General features: G+C 39.3%; 4 protein-coding genes across 5 annotated transcripts in view; 2 read left to right on the forward strand and 2 right to left on the reverse strand.

The window, feature by feature from the left end:
* Positions 1-547: 547 nt before the first annotated feature.
* LOC123309669 (zinc finger matrin-type protein CG9776-like) lies at positions 548-8430 on the reverse strand. 2 transcript variants are annotated; one of them, XM_044892881.1, is made up of 11 exons: positions 8290-8430; positions 8053-8160; positions 7892-7991; positions 6682-6866; positions 6045-6432; positions 4437-4555; positions 3697-4104; positions 3346-3639; positions 3034-3284; positions 2488-2953; positions 548-860 (listed from the first exon to the last, which is right to left on the reverse strand). In XM_044892881.1, the coding sequence occupies exons 1-11, from the start codon at positions 8308-8310 to the stop codon at positions 636-638; spliced, it is 2565 nt and encodes an 854-aa protein (XP_044748816.1). In that variant the 5' UTR covers positions 8311-8430; the 3' UTR covers positions 548-635. The 2 variants fall into 2 exon arrangements, with proteins under 2 accessions (XP_044748816.1, XP_044748817.1); XM_044892882.1 differs by lacking the exons at positions 7892-7991; positions 8053-8160; positions 8290-8430 and adding an exon at positions 6499-6585 and having other exon boundaries at positions 6682-6815.
* A 392-nt stretch (positions 8431-8822) lies between these two features.
* Positions 8823-11111, forward strand: LOC123309304 (mitochondrial 2-oxodicarboxylate carrier-like). Its single transcript, XM_044892355.1, has 5 exons — positions 8823-9096; positions 9487-9695; positions 9895-10230; positions 10425-10606; positions 10883-11111. The coding sequence occupies exons 1-5, from the start codon at positions 9042-9044 to the stop codon at positions 10998-11000; spliced, it is 900 nt and encodes a 299-aa protein (XP_044748290.1). The 5' UTR covers positions 8823-9041; the 3' UTR covers positions 11001-11111.
* A 103-nt stretch (positions 11112-11214) lies between these two features.
* On the forward strand, positions 11215-13365 carry LOC123309957 (mitochondrial 2-oxodicarboxylate carrier-like). The gene is made up of 6 exons (XM_044893269.1): positions 11215-11425; positions 11661-11869; positions 11945-12004; positions 12524-12799; positions 12855-13030; positions 13229-13365. Exons 1-6 carry the CDS (start codon positions 11362-11364, stop codon positions 13347-13349), a joined length of 906 nt encoding a protein of 301 aa, XP_044749204.1. The 5' UTR covers positions 11215-11361; the 3' UTR covers positions 13350-13365.
* Positions 13365-18639, reverse strand: part of LOC123309960 — a 31096-nt gene continuing 25821 nt past the window's right edge. Inside the window, exons 3-4 of the mRNA XM_044893274.1 lie at positions 13822-13922; positions 13365-13580 (exon numbers count right to left, since the gene is read on the reverse strand). Of these exons, the coding sequence (XP_044749209.1) occupies positions 13448-13580; positions 13822-13922 (234 nt within the window). The 3' untranslated portion in view covers positions 13365-13447. The remainder of the gene's footprint in view (positions 13581-13821; positions 13923-18639) is intronic.

The following is an 18639-nucleotide window of genomic DNA, read 5'->3' on the forward strand; positions in this document are numbered from 1 at the left end:
TGAAATTCAAGACTGAAATATGGCCATAAAACACCCTGTTAGATTTTCTCTAGGATCAGTATTTTGGGAAATAAATCAGTTTCAGTGGGAAATTTCGAAAAAATTGGTAAATCTTGAAGAGCTGTAGCAGCCAGAAAAGAGGCTCTGGACACGTGCTGATTTTTTTGGTGACAGACTGATCCTTTGCGAATGAAAAAATCCACCTTCGCAGAAAAAATCATAAAATCTAAACCGTTCGCGGTCGGTGAATGAAAGTTGTATATTTCCATTCGCAAAGGATCAATCTATCACCAAAAAAATCAGCATATGTCCAGTGCCCCTTTTCTTGTTGCTACAGACCCGGGTCGATGACCCTGCATATTTCTGAAGACGACCTTTGATTGGATGAAATTTGTTACGTTTCAAGCTCAAGTTCTTTAGTTTTGTCTGTATTATCTTATTTCCCCCATAGATTTTATTGAAAAAGGAAAATTTTCCTGTTGGCATCTTGGAATTAAGTCCCCCATTGTTATTCTTCAAGGACTCTCGAGGTAAATAAAACACAACCTTTAAAATGATTCATTTCTTATATTTATACACATAGTTCTGCTGCATTCACGCATTAACAGGAAAAAAATCAATCACAATACGAAAAATCAAAAGGACTGCGCCGCCATATCGTCGGCACTTATACCCAGTAGCGCCAGATCATCGTCGCCTGGCGGTAGCGGTGGTGGCTGTAGCGGCATCATGTGAGAAATAGGAACGGTGTCTGGCGGGTACATCGGCGGATACATCCCGTAGCCGTTGTCTGAATTCTGCCACAACTGACTGGGTTCCTCGTAGAGACTAGGATCGAAATCCTCGTTTTTGAACGGCTCCTGCAAGGAAAAAACATCGAAAAGATGTCAAAACTGATATGTAAATTTTGACATTTGACGTATGACATTTCGAATTTGACAGTTGATATTTGAGATTCGCGAGGACCTTCCATTGTGCAAATTTCCGAGTCCACACACTTCGAGAACTTTGGCAACTCTAGGTTGACAACGGATCACAGAGCGCGGTAACGTCAGTTTTGACTGAAGTTAGGTTGACAGCACTCACAGAGTGGGATGAACTCTTTCACCTGGCCCCCTAGCATTTCTTAGAAAGTAGAGGCGAATTTTGGCGCTGTAACCACAGCTTAACTATGGTTATGGTTATCTCTGACGTCATAGTTACTCATGACATTTATGTCATCAGCTGTTAGGTGTCAGCTGTACGTTTTGTTTGGTTAGTTTTCGATAAAAATTATGCCCGTTTGCACCGTTTCGCTGGTAACCATGGTTAAACTAATCGGTTGACGGTTTGCACCGTGGAATCATAATCGTTGTTTACTTTAATCATCGATAGATTTGGCAACACCACTCACAGCATAGAAAATTCAAATTTTCAACGAAGCACATCATAGAAGATAAATTAAAAAGAAAAAGAAGTCAAGGTTTTGTGACTAAACTTCTGTTGTCAAGGTGGGAAATTTGAACATTTCTACCGGAGTTTCGGTATTGTGTTTTGAATTTGAAGTGCGAATATGAGTAGCATCAACACATCCTATTACTCTAAGAATAGGAAAAGAAGCCTTCTTGTGAAAGGACTGTTGAATTTCACTATATCCTCATCTTTGGTCATTTTAATGAATTCGGAATATAATTTACCAATTGCTAATAAAACTGCAGCAATAATTCTTGATCCTGTCGATACATCTACATTTATGAAATTATCAACAAAAGCCAACTGACCATCAGCACTAGCAAACTTGAAATCAAAATAAATGATTTTGAATAGGAAGAATTTCAAATTTTCGCGCTCATTTTTTTCGAATTCCGGCCGCCAGAGAGCGCTTTTATTTCCAAAAACCACCGTCGATGAAAACAGGTCCCACTTCATAGAAGGAGAGTTTCCCTTCTATATGGGTGCGTTCTGTGCATCGTGAATCCCGCTCCCAACGTCTACTATTTGTGTTTTGTGCGTCTCTGTTAAGAATCTATGGCACTAAACTACATACCATACTCTTTAACCCTACTCAAGAGGAAGGTTACGTGTAGTTACGTGGTTAACTTCCTGTGACGTCATTGAAACGTCATAGTTACATGGTTATCATCGCCAAAATGTGGTTACCCAAGTAACTACAACCTAACCATAGTTAACCACTAGCGCCAAAATTCGTCTTAATAGTCTAATCACTCTAATCTAACGTAGGGAAGAATATTTTTTCCAAAAACATTCACAAAACACAAAACTCGAGCATGCGAATCAATGGAAGGAAAAGCTTGTGTGCCCCACGACAGCGAACGCTGTCGACGTTTTTGACAAATCGAGTTCCCCATTTCAAACGCCTTGTCAAATCGCGGTTTATAGGTTAACGTCAGTTTTGACAGAAGTGAGTTTGACAGCGATCACAGAGTGAGATGAGCTCTTTCACCTTGCCCTCTACAGAAAACGACGAAAACAACTGGATCAACTTACTTGGATCTGCACGATCTCCTTGGGGGGCGGCGCGGGCTTGGGCTCCTCGATCTTGGGCGGCGGCGGCGCCTTGACCGGCTTCTTGGTTATCCTGGGCGCGGGCGGCGGCGGTTTGAGCGGAGCCGGAGGGGGCGGCGCCAGTTCCGGATACGAGGATAGTTTCGGGAAGCAAACCACGTCGGGATCGGGTATGAACGCCCTGGGCAGATTGCCGGGCTCGAACCTGGTCTGTCTGGGCTTGTCGTACTCCTCCTTCTGGATCTCCTTCTCCGCCTTCTCCTCCGGCTTCTTGTTCTTGAACAGCGGCATCCTGCCGATGAACGGGAGCTTCTTGTAGGACGGCGGACCCGGGGGCTTCTTATCGACGGGTTTCGGCGGTTCCTTCTGGGTCCGACGCGGTTCCGGGCCTCTGCTCCTGCTTCGCGATCTGGAATGGCTGTTCGAACCCCTGGAGTGCCTCTTGTATCTGGAAGTTAGAGAACGGGTGGCGTGAATGCATCGGATGCATCGTAACCTGAAACCTGAATTCATCTTATGGATACGTACTTGGGGTTGGGGGGGCTCATTCTGGGTGAAGCAGCTCTTTTCTTGGGGGAATCGCTTATCCTCTCAGTCCTCTCCCTGTCAGACCTCTCCCTCTCAGTCCTCTCCCTCTTACTCCTCTCATACTCCCGCTCCCTGTCCCTGTTCGAAGACTTATTCGTTCCGTGATGATGTTCGGGGCTGGGAGATGGGCTCTTCCTCCTATAATTCTGTTTTTCCCTAAATGATTGTTTGAACTTCACCTGACTGCGATCCTGAAACACACGTAAAATCGATGATTCGTCATTGAAGGGTACAATTCAGTCGGTAACTCACCTTATCCAAGATGCGCTCGAATTCGAGTCTTTCCTGTTCCTTCCTCTCCCTCTCTCTCTGCTCGAAAGCCTCCTTCTCCTCCCGCTGTTTCTTCTCGAGCTCCTCCCGTTCCCGCTGTTCCCGTTCTTTCTGGCGTTTTTCCAACTCCACGTATTTGGCCTGTTCCAACGAATGCTTCTGCTTCATCCGGTCCTTGAGCGAATCCAGCAGGTACTTCTCCTTCTCGGGCGGTTCGTTGATGGTCATCCACTGATTGATGAGGTTGTCATTGGCGGGCTCCTTCTTTGGTTCAACCTGAAAGTTTAGATTTGATTCTTCGTTCGGAAAGTGAATCAATCTCTTGATCTTTACCTTCTCTTCCAGCTGGGCTTTCCTCTTGTGCTCCTCCATCAGCCTGCCCAACATCTCCCACTTGCCGGTCAGGTCCTCTTGGAGGATAGACTCGGCCTTGACGTTCCTCATGGCCACCCTGATGCTGCGCGACTTGTCCTCGCCCTCGTTCTCGCTGGAGGACTCCGAGGAGCTCGAACTGGAGCTCGACGCGCTCGATCTTCGTTTGTGCTTCTTGCTCTTCCTCTTTTTCTTCTTGTCCTTAGCGCCGGCGACGTCGAACGATTTCTTATCCTTCTTCTTCTTCTTCCTTTTCGCGTCCGAATCCGAATCGTCGGAGTCTGAACCGCGTTTGTCGGTCCTGGACAGCGCCTTCTCGCGATCCTTCAACCATTCCATCTCCCAGTGCGGGTTCTGCTCGACGAAGTTCTAGAAATTGGGAACGAATGAGACCGGAGTACCGAAACGTCCAGGGTGGGCCAGTTTCAGATCGATGGCTCGGTGAAATACCGGGCTTCATCGATGATTTACAAGAGATACATCCAAAGAACTCAACCATTCCCAGCTTCCACTCTCGAGCCTGAAGCCCGATCAGAAAGCTTCAAATAATTCTGATGTTTACCTTGCCTTGAAGTAGAAAGAGCGCCGATATTTCACCAAGCTGTCGCGCTAAAACTCCGACATTTGCCCACCCGGTACTTACATATCCCCAGTTGAGGTCGTCACCTACAAGTTAAGATAATCACTCGTAATCAACCTACCTGGTAGTTTTGAAAGTGCACTTGAGATTTCAAATGCTGCGAAGCACAATGCAAATCACCGATCCACACGTCGCAGAGTTTACAATACCAAGATGGGGCGGATATAAAAAACTGCAACCCTATAATTGGAAATAAGAGGATAATTTCACACGATGAAAAGTGGTTGATAACAATGAGAGATGGTAAAGAACAAGTCGATCGTTCACCACTCCTGTAATTTTTATTCGTGAGAATTAAATTCGCTCAATCAAGTTCATGGAATTAATGTTTGAGGTATCCAAATTTAGGTTACTGGGTTGAAAAAAAAAAAAAGATTTTGACCAGTATTCAAGGAAATTACAAACGTACAAGTAGGCTAATATTCCTCCATAATGAGTGCCATTTTGATAGTTGTATTCTTTCCTCTCATTTCTAACCTAAAACTTCGAAATGTCAAATTTAAATTTATTCCAATAAATAAAATTGTGATGTGTTTCTAGGTAATTTACACGTAATTTGAAAAATTTTCTCTGGCTGTTTGTATAGATGGGGTAATTTCGGAATTGGCCAATAAATATTCACGGGGCTTTGATGGAAAGGGGTAGAAACGAATGAAGCAGACTTGTAAAGTAGGGTAGGGCAGGGCAGAGAAGAGTATAGTAGATCAAAGTAGAGTAGATTAGAGCAGAATAGGATAATGTAGTGTAGAGAGTAGAATAGTATAGAGCACAGAAAAGTAGACCAGAGCAATATGAATTAGAACATTCTTCTACTGAAGATTCGAGTAGAGTAGAATATAATAGAGTATAGAACACCTGGGCAGAGCAAAATAATTAAGAGTTTAGAAGAAACAAATAGTTTAGAGCAGAATATAATAGGGTGGAGTAAACTAGTGAAAAGTGGACAAGATTGCAGTAGAGTAGAGTAAACTATAGTCAGATTAGAGTAGAGTATAATAGAGTCGGCAAGTAGAGTAGAGTAAAATAGAAAAGATTCGAGTAGATAAGAGTGAAGTGTAGGTAGAGTCAAATATAGTAGAGAAGAATATAGCAGAGTACTTCAGAGTAGAGTGTAGAAGACAAGAGGAGAATGAAGCAGACTGATATAGAAAGGAGTAGAGTTGTGTAGAATAAAGCAATTAGTTTATAGCAGAGCAGATTAAAGTAGAAGAGAGAAGTGAAGTGAAATAAAATCAAAGTGGAGGTGAGTAAAATGAAATAAGTAAAGTGGAGCAGAAAAAATTCGTGCGGAAAGCGGCTAAACTAGTTTTCAATAGAGTAAATGAATTTACCGAAAATTTTAAGGTATTTTTGAACTATTTCAAACAAAGTGTGTTGATTCTACGGAATTAAAAAACATCGTTGCTTCAACATCTTCAAGCGTAAAATGGATCTCCAGCATATAGCTACCAAAATAACACTAATTCTTATTAAAACCTAGTTACAACAAGCTGATTTTGCTTTCTAAAACTTTTAACGTGAATATGAATTTATCGAACAAATAAACAAACAGTATAAAATAAAATAAGACGACTTTATAACACAACCAACTACCCCTAGAGTAGTTCTGTGATATTTTTTCTTATTTTATTTTACTCTCCGGTAGCATATCCGGTCTCAATTGATCTACCTTTAATGGGTATTCGCTTTTTAGGAGCACCCTCATACTGAGGCAGCTCTGGTTCAGCGGGAAGTTTATGCCAGGGAGTGCTGTCCCCCACGTCGTTATCTTCAATGTTCTCCTGGTGCTTCTTACTCTGCAGATGGACGAGGAACTCCTTCGCAGTCCTCGGGAACTTGTCGCACATCCTACACCAGTGCAACTCAGGATCGTAATGAACATAATTGAACTGAGTGTGAGTTTCCTTGGTGAACGGAGGAGACTTGCTTGGTTTCTTAGCCGGGCTGTCCTCCCTCAGTTGATTCTGCAAGTCTGTTATGCTCAAACCGTCTTTAATGATGCTAGATAGCATCTCTATCACATTTTTGATAGCCTTCATTTTCGTTTGTATCTCGTCCTGGAAATAAAAGCAACCGTTGCAAAATTCGCTCATTCCAAGTATTCCCGTTAAAAATACTTCTACCTTATCACCTGACATCTCCTGGAAATTTCAAATTTGAAGATAAATTACTACCGAAAGTAGATTAAATCCCTTGAATCGTTGTTGAAACTGTGAAAAAAAATTGTCACCAAATTCGTAATGGAAATATTCGGCTAAGATGAACACCACTCACTCCTCCTACAAATCAAATAAGTAATAACAAACCTGCAGTTTTTCATTCTCCTTCACGATCGAATCCAAGTCCCTGGGTGGTGACCGACTGCCCAGTAGTTCATGCTTTTGATTTCTGAGCAGCTCCAATTCCCTTTGAAGGACTGTCAACTTCTTCACGTAATCTTCTCTTTGCTTATGCAACTGGGCCCTCTGCTGTTTCATTTCATTGGCCACGGCTGCAAGAAAAACTACAATCAACCGATGGCAAACCTTCCTTTCTTCTTTCGTAAACAAAATTGAATACTTAAGTCGATTACAACCTCTGGATACCAAGATGTGGACATCGTACTTCCTGAATCACTTCTAGTTTAAAGAATAACTGTATAGGGACAAATAATTATCAAATATACTGTTCCATGGATCACTGCCACTGACGAGATGGTTGACCATTTGAGTAATAAGTATTCCATTAAACTATACACGAAGGCCGACAATTTAATATTCAAGAAAAAGAGTTTATTACCAACAGAATGAGAAAATGATTCATTGATGAAAATTTGGGATTTCAAAAAACAAAATTGTTACATAATAGCATTTATTCTGAGCATGCATATACCTAAAGTTCAAAATAGTGTTTTTAATATATTCTAAAGCATAATTGCGGGATTCATAAATTTGGTGGATCTTTATCAGGCCATGGTAACAACCTAAAAATAAATTTGATTACAAATATTTCACACTAAATTCACTGTCTGTCAACAATTCAAGAAATATCCCACATAGCTCCCAAACTCCATGTTTCAACATCAATAATACATATTATTAATCACATATTCATAATTAGTGAATTTGTATGACGCAGAACTTCAAAATAATTCAATTCACTACCCATACTAATAGGTAATAGGACACATTAAAAAACAAACATCCTTATATTAATCACTTTATTTCAATGAAAAATTCAACAGCTCCCAGTACAAAAGTGCGACTAGATAAAAAAACTCAGCAAACAATGATACTTACCGTCAAGAATTTCATTAAGAAGACTTACCAAATTTCATTCACAACAAACTAAGTACACTCTTAAGGAACCACTCGTAACTTACTTTAAATATTTGAAAATAAAAATATGCTCAAGAACATGGAGTTTGGGCATAGCTGTATGGTTAACATTTACTGACGCTTAAGTAATAAGCATAACAGTATTCTATCTTAACCCCCGTTATTACTATTCTGAGCTGAGCCATTTAAATTTTCTCACCATCATTAGCAGTTTTTGTTTCTGTTGAGCTCACAGTACTTGGAGGTGGTTGTTGCTGGGCGAAATTCCATGTATAGTCTGGTCGAGCACTTGATGCACTCTGAAATCGGATATAAAGGATTCAAAATTATGATTCACTTGTAGTTTGTATATATACTCACCAAACTGCTGTACTGGCTTGTATCATAGCCTTGGTAATAATTGTTTCCATAATTTTGTGCATACTGAGGATATGCCGAACTTGGATAGCTTGAGCTTGCATAGGGATCCTAAACAAAGACATCATTAACAAATTTAAAGGGAAAGTTTCAAGAAATAAATATCTCTGGATGCAGCCATCAACATGTTAATAAACAGCCTTTCCAACCTAGCAATTCTAGCTACTTCTATTGACTTACATAGGCATTGCTTTCATTCATTGTATTTTTTCAAAATAACACCTCTCAACATTCATGAAATCAAGTTAAATTGGCTGATTGCAAATTAAAAATTTTCTCCAAACCAACGCTTGACATTCGTCCACACAGAATTGGCTGTATGACAGCTGACAGCAAAGAACTTACTTCAAAGACCACAGAATAAAGTTCTTCAGATTCACTAATGAAAAGATTTTTTTTTAATTAGTGATTTAAAATTATAATTATAAATAACAGTTTTCCATAGGAACCGGCTAAATATTCTCAGAAAATAATTTTTATACTCTAAATGAACAGTGGGCTCATATTTTTTATATATATTAAATATCTTACATATATTTGAATCAAAATATTTCATTTTTCTGCATCGCTTCATAAACAAATTATGAATTTTCATACCATATTCTCAAGTCAATGACCTATCAATGTTATTGTTTTCATTCTGATAATTATAAAAAATATCCTGAAACTTTCGAATATATCTTAATATTCCAATAAACTTTTTAAGTCCAAAAGAAATATTTGTTTATGCCTTATCTATCAATCTTATTCGAATTACCTAATGGAGGTTACTATTTTTATACATAGCCTATCTGTTTTAGCTGACGTATTCAGTTTTTTGTGAAGATTCCGAGTAAAACGCGGTATTGAAGTATTAAATGCTTTTTAGTGAATGTTTGTTGAAATTTTATTCTTTATTACTATTGATGAATAGGACTTGATATCGTACAAAAATGTCAAACATACTGAAAGAGGCTGCAATTCAAGTTGGCTCAGGTGGCACAGCAGGTAAAATGTTTGGGTTGAATAATTCTTTTCCTGAATCAAAAAATTGTTTACTTTTGCAAGTACACCCTTGAGTCTGAGGGTGTATTGAAAATGGCGAATGCGCTTCTAAATTCGATTAACATCACTCGATAGTCAGATTCAGATAATTTCGATACATCAAAATCTCATTTTTCTTATCTTAACTAAATGGAAATCTTAACCTCCCATTGTGTCTTATTGAAAAATATAAATAACCTTGGAAAGAGCCCGATGGGAAGGCGGAGTAGAAATAGATGTCAGCACATTCGTGAAGGCAGAATCTCCGTTATAGCTGGAATAATGTAGCGCATCCACCATTAACTCCTAAACCAAGTTGAAAATATCGGAGATTGAAATTACATTTCTTGGCAGGATTCGTGGAGGTTTGCATCATGCATCCCTTAGATCTGGTTAAGACAAGGTTACAGCTACAAAACAAAATGATAATGAAAGCTGATCCTCAGTTTTATAATGGTATCGTGGACTGTTTGTTGAAAATGTACAAAAACGAAGGTCTTGGAGCATTTTGGAAAGGAATTGTACCACCAATTCTCGTTGAGACGCCAAAAAGAGCTGTCAAGGTACCTCAATGTTTTTAATCACCACTAGCTTCAACCTGAAGATTGTTTCTCTCTCCCTTTACTAACCAATTCTGAGTCTGTTTGGTTCAGTTATCACACAATACACAAGTTGGACCTTTGAAACAGAGCATGATTTGAACTAATCGTACCCTATGCTTTTCAACCAGCGAATCAAATTTTTTACGTTTTTCTTTTATAGTTTTTCACTTTCGAACAATACAAGCAATTATTCTTATTTGGACACAGTTCTCCGACTCCAGTAACTTACTCCCTAGCAGGACTCAGCGCCGGAATCACAGAAAGTATTTTAGTAACACCCTTCGAAGTGGTCAAAGTGGCACTTCAAGCCAACAGATCCAAATTTAAAGAGACGCCATCAACAGTATTCGTAGCCAGGCAGATCATCTTGAAGGGAGGTCTGGGCCAGCAGGGTCTGTTCAAGGGCCTGAGTGCCACAATTCATAGAAATGGCCTGTTCAATATGGTGTACTTCGGATTCTACCATTCCGTGAAGGACTTCTTTCCCTCTTATGAGGTAAATTGAATGAAGATATTACTATACAGGGTAGGCATCTGAAATCATTGCATTGGCATATTGGATTATGCAGGTTGTTAAAAGTATATATCAGAGAAACGAGACTGCTAAAAACTGGAAAAAAGATTGATTATTATTATAGTACGTGTGATGCTGCTGATGATATTTATTCTACTGAATACTCTCTCCTTCAGAACGAAAAAGCGGAATTCTTCAGAAAATTGGGTATTGGATTCGTTTCTGGCACTTTGGCTTCATGTGTAAACATTCCTTTCGATGTAGCGAAGTCCAGAATACAAGGACCTCAACCTCAAAAGAATGTTATCAAGTACAAAACTACTTATGGAAGTATAGCTACGGTTTATAAAGAAGAAGGGTAAGTTTTTCATTAGCAGAGCTGATTGAGCTCTATGAGACTATGAAAAAATGGTCAAAGTTGGTTAATTCATTAAAAATAATAATCCACTATTAATCTCTGACTCTTGAAAGTAACTATTTGCATTTCTATGGAGTGCCATACACTTATTGCAATAAATAATAAATTAAAAAGTAGATATTCGTGCATTAATTTTCTTGTAACAAACACACTTAAACAAAGAAAAACAATAAATCGATATTTTTATATAATAATAGGATTATTATTATTTTCCAGATATGCTGCCCTATACAAAGGTCTACTACCAAAAATTTTGAGACTAGGACCTGGTGGTGCTATAATGCTATTGGTTTATGAATACATGCATGATTTCTTGTCGAATAAGTTCAAATGATTTTTGTTTAGATAAGCCAGAAAACTTTTAAAAGAAAGAAATTTGCCATCTCAAGATGTCTCTGTGTTAACTGTTTCTATTTTATACTATTAATAAAGATATTTAACTAGATTTTTTTTCTCTTCATCCTCATCCAAGGCCTGTCTTAAAAGACGGAAACTCCCTTTTGTTCTATGAATAAAGAATAGTCCCAGAATGATTCAATGAAATTGTTGTCAATAGTTATGGTTTGTGTCAAAAAATTGATGCAGTATCTTATTAAACGAAATGATTTAGAAAATTCCTGATAAATTTGAGGTGGTAGTTGATGGCTGTTGTCCTTTTCGTTCGAAATATTTAGTCATGAAGTTCAAATTTTAATATGTCAAATGAATCAGCCGGATGGAAAAATGCTGTTATTCAATCCTTTGCTGGAGGAAGTGCAGGTGAAATTTCTGAGTTTTAGATACCCCAAACAAAAAAATTTCTAAGGAACTTTGCTTTCCCCCTGCTAAAGCTACTCAGAATCACTACTGCTTTCCATCAGCACAACACATATATCAGTTGTCTCCTGAAAACAAAAACCAACCTTCTTCTTCTTATACTGGTGTAACTCCCTCTGGAGCTTTGTGAACTTTTATGACCCTGATACTATTAAAATCTCTGTTGAATACACCATAGGCTTTATCGAGGTCGCCCTGATGCATCCTTTGGATCTGGTCAAAACGAGAATGCAACTACAGAAAGGCCCAATAAAAAAGAACGACCCGAACTACTACACCGGCATACTGGACTGCTTTCAAAAACTGCAAAAGCAGGAGGGCACCTTGGCTTTTTGGAAGGGGCTTCTACCACCTCTCATCGTCGAAACTCCGACCAAGTCTATCAGAGTAGGTGGACTGCGAAATAAAGTATCCACATGATCATTTCCGCAAAATACTGAAATAGCGCATTTTTTACTTCAGTTCACTGCGTTTCATCATTATAAGAAGATTTTCTCTAGAGGAAAGGAACCGAATTTGTTGGTAAGTTTTCCAGTCATATCAACCTGAATGCTTAAAGGGAAACAAGCTTTTGTGGGGGCTAAGTCGTGGCTTATGATGGCAGAGACTTTTGGCAAAAAAATTAAACATCGTTTGGTGCTGACGAGAAAGGAATCCTCAGAATGTCCTTTTACAATACCCCTGTGGTAAACCACAGGGTCACCCATAAATGACCCTTGATCAATTGGGGGAGGTATCACCAATGTAGGTACCTGTGACCCAGCCATACACAGGAAACGTCCAAGAAATCTAATCTAAGCAAGAAATGGACTAGGGTTAGGGCAGTGCATCAGGTAGCTTGGGAAACTTGAAGAAATGATCTTCATCAGTATATTTTGACTCCATCTTGGAGTTTCAACATAGATTATTGACTTTTTCTTGGCTTAATCTTGAATTCTGCCATATGAACCAAGAAATTAAAGAAACATTCCAACTATAACTGGACATCCCTTTGTTTATTTCCCCTTGTATACCCAGAACCGTATGAATTAATCTTTCCAGACCTTCATGATGAGCGGCTATTGGGCAGGCATCACAGAATCCTTCGTGATATGTCCTTTCGACGTGGTCAAAGTCACGCAACAATCAAATAGAGGTCACATTTCTCACACTCCATCTTCATGGAAAATGGCTGGTATGATCATACAAGAGGGAGGAATTTTGGGCAAGAGAGGCATATACAGAGGTTTAGGTGCCACCCTGTATCTCCACAGCGTCTTCTGCGCCGTATATCTGGGAGTATTTTATTCGGCTAGGAGTCATATTCATCAGACAGGGGTGAGATGAGAAAAAAATGTTCAATCCATTATGTTCTTCATAATTTTTTCAACAGAATCGTTTGGCCGACACTTTCGCGACTCTAGCTCTGGGAGTAGCTACTGGAAGCTTCGCCTGTTTGTTCAACACACCCTTTGACGTGGTCAAGTCCAGGATTCAAGCGCCCCAACCGAAGAAAGTCAAATACAGTAATACGTGGCAATCTATCTTTGCGATCGTCAAAGAGGAAGGGTAAATTTGTCTAATTTTGTTTCCCATAGTGTTTAATTTGAAATGTTTCCTTTACCAACATCCATGATTCATGACATTCAGGAATTTGTCTAGATTTTTTCGAAAAAAAATAGATTTTCAATGTAGTGGTTCAGTTTTTTGAAATTCTTGATATGTATCTCGTGTTGGGAAGGAATAAATGTGGTTTTACTTTTTCAGGTTACCGGCCTTATATAAAGGTCTCTCGGCAAAGGTTTTAAGGCTCGGTCCGGGAGGTGCTATAATGATCATTGTGTTCGAATCTATACAAGACGTGTTGACTAGGATATTACTGAAATAAAATCAATAAAACAGTTTGTTTTTTATTCAATTTATTCAACTACAAAAATGGCAGTGCTCCGAAGGGTTTTTTGCCTGATATTTCCCATAATTTTTCCATCAGAATCTCCGAAAGGTTGAAGTGGAAGCTTTAGCGTGGTCCTTGTCTTCTTGAAAAATAACGTTCTGTTTCTCTATATTCGTATGCAGAGCTGTGAGTTCCGATTTGAGTTTTTCGCAAATTGCTGTGATGCTGAAAATTTGAGAATATTTAAATCGATCAAAGTGACTGTTGAATAAGGTGAATTAATGATTATTTGCGATGGGAGAATGTGAAATAACTTTGCATTCATGCAGTCGATTTGACTAAGGACAAATTCCAATTATTCAGATCTCGTTTAATTCTGATATTCGTTGTGATTTTTTAATCGAATCTGTTGTTGCTTCGTGATTATTTTCGTGAGTTTATGGGATTTGTTAATTGTAGAATTTACCTTTTTTCTACTTTCTCCTCTTCGGCCTTGTGATCTGTAACAGTTTGTGCTGATCTACTTTCAACATTTACTTGTATTCCAATGGACTTCGACCACTGTATCTGAAAAAATTTCCACCTTTATGCTGATTTCGACGAATGTTTGGGAAGTAGAAATTTCTGTGAATCTCTATCATTTTTCATTATGATTGAGAAAATTACAGTCATTTGGTAAAATGTATGAAAATAGAGTCCTTCAAACAGGCAATCTCTTTTCAGCTTGAATAGCAGAAGTTTCTTTCAAATTTGTTTTTCGTGAGCAGTGTATAAATTCCAGAAAGGGTTGGGTTTCAATAATTACTCCACTTTCTCGATTTATAAATCTTTATTATTGCAGCTCGTATTGAAGCAGTCAAGATAGATCTTCGGTTATAATGAAACAAATCAAATCGAGCGTTAACCACAATTGCACTCTGTACTGTGGGTCTGACAAAACGGTGTCTGAGATAATAACATAATTGCTTGGTTAATGAACCTGCATTACCCGTAGACTTGTCGATAAAACCATTCACGTAAGAGCAATGACAAATTGGCGATGAAAAAATGATCCACTTTTTATTACAAGAATAAAATTAACTCAGAGTTGCCTCAACTTATGAATGCAACTTTTTATACTGAAACATTTTATTTAACAGTACTATAAAAACAGTAGGTATATATAAATTAAGCTTATGCTGAAAGAAGGTTACAAGATTCATTCTACAAAACCTGGTTATGGAGTGTTTCTATTGAGTTTTTTGAAACAGGTTATTCTTTGAAAAATAGAATCAGTTTAAGATGTTTGTTATTGGATCAAATGGAAACAGATGGGAATAGAAAGATCAAACTCGGTCATTGAATTTGAATGAATATTGTTTTAGTTTGGTTTTGCTTGGAATAATCTAGTAAGAAATGGAAATTATACGTTAAGATTGAATCTGAGATCCATCAATATATATTCTAGTCATAACAAACACCTCAAACTAAATTAAATCACAAGACGGACAAGTCGGATATAAGTACCCAAATTTTGAGAATAGAGTTGTATATAAATAAGGAACATCAATATGATACAATACATATACAAAAATAATTAACAAAAATGACAATTAGGCAAACAATATACTTTGGGAATTTGCGCTCATTGAACGAAAACGTTTTTCTTCAGAATTACTGTTGTTTTCTTTTTCCTATAGTCATTGTCAACAACTGTTGCACTGGGGGACAATTTATCTTCATCCTCATCAGCTTCAATCTTCTCCACCGATGAATAATCCTCGGATTGAGGCTGGGGAAATTCATAGCTGTATCGCTCGTCATATTTCTCTGGAATATACAAGCCGAAATTGGACAAACCGTCATCAGGAACAACCTTTTTCTTCTGAGGTTTAGGTTTTTCCACAGACCGTTTTGCTATTCGCTGTTTCTTCTCAGAACCACTGTATTCAACGTCAAAGGGAACAGTGAGGATTTTATCGGACGTGTACAGTTCTCTGATACTTGCTGCAGGGACCAAGGTGTACAAAGTTTCTTCAGTGTTGCCTGTGTTCGATGCACCTTCCTGCAAAACATTTTCATTTAAATTCTGCTGTACGCTGTACGGGTTGAATAGGTCAACGCTCTTCAATTCCTGAGGATTACTTGGAATTGGAAGCCACTGGCCTGGTTCTTCTTTCTTCAGTTGCTCTTGGTAATGTCCGAAAGGGTTGAAATATTGTGTTGCTTCCTCTGGTAAAACTGAGTAGTAGGCTGAAAAGGGGGCGTTTTCAAAATCTTGATTTTGAAGATTATAGAAAACAACTGGGGGACTTTCGGAGAATCCATCTTTTATCAATGCTTCTGGTTTAGGTTGTGGCTCAGCTTCATCAGTATTATCGTCGTTTTCTTCCTTATTACTCTGTTTTGAAGCAACCTCAGACTCTTCGTTTTCCTGTTCTTCATTTTCAACTTCTTCATTTATCTCCTCATTGTCAGGTTCGTCTTCGTTTTCAATATTTCCAGATGGCTCATCTTCCTCGTAACTTCCATCACTTCTATTCTCTTCAATCGACTCCTCTTCCTTGATTTCTTCATTAGGAGTTTCCAAAGACTCGTTTTCCGAATCTGGATGTAGAAATTCATGACTGTATTCTTCATTCCCGTTGTTATTTTTGAAGAGATGGTTATCATTGCTATTGTTCTTTCTGTTTCTATGAGAATTTGGGTTTTCCTCATCTGATTCTTCGTCATTTCTTGTCTTTTCTTTGTCAGTTTCTTCGAAATTATCACGAAATTTCACCAATTTTTCATCAGTTTCTTCGTCCTCAGATTCTTTTTCTTCCTGTAACTTCGTCTTCTCGTTATCTTCCTCATCTTTATTTTCTTCGTTGATTTCTTGCATATCCTGTTTAAGTGTATCTTCGAGATGATGTTCTTTTTCTTCTTCAGCCTCGTCTTCGTTTTCTTTTTTTTCGTTGGCAATGTCTTTTTTATCATCAAATTCTGTACCCTTCTTGGGATCATCCTCACTGTTAGAATCTTTCTGTTTCTCAAGCTCTTTAGCTAAAGGGTAGTTCTCAAGGAATTGTTGTTCATAAATATTTCTATATTTTTGTGAGGGCAAGTTTTGTTTGAGCCTTGCTGCATCGTTGGCGAATTTATTGTGTAAATATGTCAATATTTCCCTGTTAACTTGACGATATGGTCCGTATATTCTTTCTTGGTCGAACATCTTGTTGTTTGTTTGTTGTGGGGATTTATTTCTATTGAGGAATTTGAGGATATGCTCGTTGACTTCCCTGTAAGGTCCATAAATTTTTTCGTTGTCAAATGCCTTAGAAACGACTTGTTCCAAAGTGTTACTAGCGGCTAACTTTGGAAGATTATACACTAAATAGGAATCAACGGCTCTTTTTTTCAACGTAGTGTCTTGGTCTGGTTGCACTGATCTTTTTGATAATCTGTTGTGATGAGGAGGTTTTTCGTCGTGAAAGTTGTATATTGAAAAACCGTCATTAAAATTATCAATACGACTCTGATGGCTGACAACTGGGTGATACCGACTTTCCTCTGTTTCTTCGTGTCGGGAAAAACCTCTAGGAAAATTATCCAACCTTTTTGAGTCGTCAACAATGATTGGCTTCGTGAGATATCGGTAACCTTTCTCGATGGTCCAGGGTGACTTCTGCCAAAAATCGTGATAATGCTTCTTGAAGTTTCTCCGATCCTCTAAGCGGTTTTGGAAGGGTTCAGGATGGATGTGCCTCTTGGAATCCCCCCTATCTTCAACCTCATAATCCGGGAACTCCAACTGGTATTTCTGTGGATTGTCCGAGTCGTAATCTGATTCTTCCGACTCTTGATTTTTCTTCTGGTAGAGTTCCAAATCGTCGTAATTGCAAGGTTTGCCAGCTTTTGGAGGTTGTGGTTTGGTCGGTCCCATTGGTTTTTTTGGTGGTGGTGGATTCGGCACGGCAGACGGCTTCGGAGGTGGTGGTGGTGGAGGTTGCGGTGGGTTTTGAGGAGGCGCTTGGGGCGCTGGTGGATTCTGGGGAGGTGCGGGCGGGTTTTGAGGAGGTGCGGGAGGGTTTTGAGGGGGTGAGGGTGCTGGTGGAGGATTCTGAGGAGGTGAGGGTGCCGGTGGAGGATTCTGAGGTTGAGCAGGGGCAGGCTGTGGAGGTGGTGATGGTGTTTGAGGACCTCTATTCCAGGAAAAGTTTAAATTGAAGGACTTTCGAACAACATCCGTGAGGAATGGTGGAGGTCTTATCGGTGGATAAGTGATAGGCTGCTGAGGAGGGATAGCAGGTGGTTGTGTTGGTGGAGGTGATGGTGCTTGGGGTGGTTTAGGGGGTGGAGGAGGCGGTTGGAGACCTGGTTTAGGAGGTGGCGGTGGTGGTGACATCGCTGGTTGCGCTGGTGGTTGTGGAGGCATTGCAGGTGGCGCTGGTGGTTGTGGTGACATCGCTGGAGGTTGTGGTGGCATCGCAGGTGGCGCTGGTGGTTGCGGTGGCATTGCAGAGGGTGCTGCCGGTGGAGGTTGACCAGCCGGAGGACGAGCACTAAGCGCAGATGGTCTCTTGATAACGTCGTACCCGAAAACGTCCGCTACATTCTTGAGTATAACACCAACAGTTCGTTTATGTCTCGGGTCACTATTTCGAGGTTCACTGTGAGGATTTCGGCAATGGCCCGTACCAATTGCGAGAACTAAGAGTATCACTAGAGAGAAGTCCATCCTTCATCGACACCAGCAGGACGGAATGTTACCACGAGGAGATAACAGGTCGGACTGAAAATTCCTACCGGATAAATTTCAGTCGTTAAGACTGGATTCGCGGGAGAAAGGAGCATTTTTTTTTGTACATCGTTGTGACAATATTGCCCTGATATTACGTTTTTCGCGAAAGCGTTGGTCGTTTCAAATTATGCAAGTGGTTATTTGTATAAATCGAATTTCGTAGCGCTCTGATAGTTCCCTCTGTAACTGACATAACCGCAAAATCGCCTTCAAGGTTCGAAAAAGTGCAATCATCTCGATCTATTCATTTGCGGGGAGTTCTTTTCCGCTAGCGCAAATGATGGGTCCTTACATCTTCCGCGTGTTTGCTTGCTTTTTTGTCGCCATTGGTTATGTAGCGGAAATAAGTGAGGAACGCCCCATTATGAATGAATAAGTTTCATAAAATAGCTTCATCCACGACTCACCATAAAAATAAGTACATTAGGGTATGTGAATGAATAGTTGGGGAAATTTGAAGGGGTGATCCCTTGTTAAAAAATAGAGTGGATCTTTCATATATTTTTTTGAGCAGCTCCTGTT

This window comes from Coccinella septempunctata, chromosome 3 (genome assembly GCF_907165205.1).
Source record: "Coccinella septempunctata chromosome 3, icCocSept1.1, whole genome shotgun sequence".
NCBI lineage: Eukaryota > Metazoa > Arthropoda > Insecta > Coleoptera > Coccinellidae > Coccinella > Coccinella septempunctata.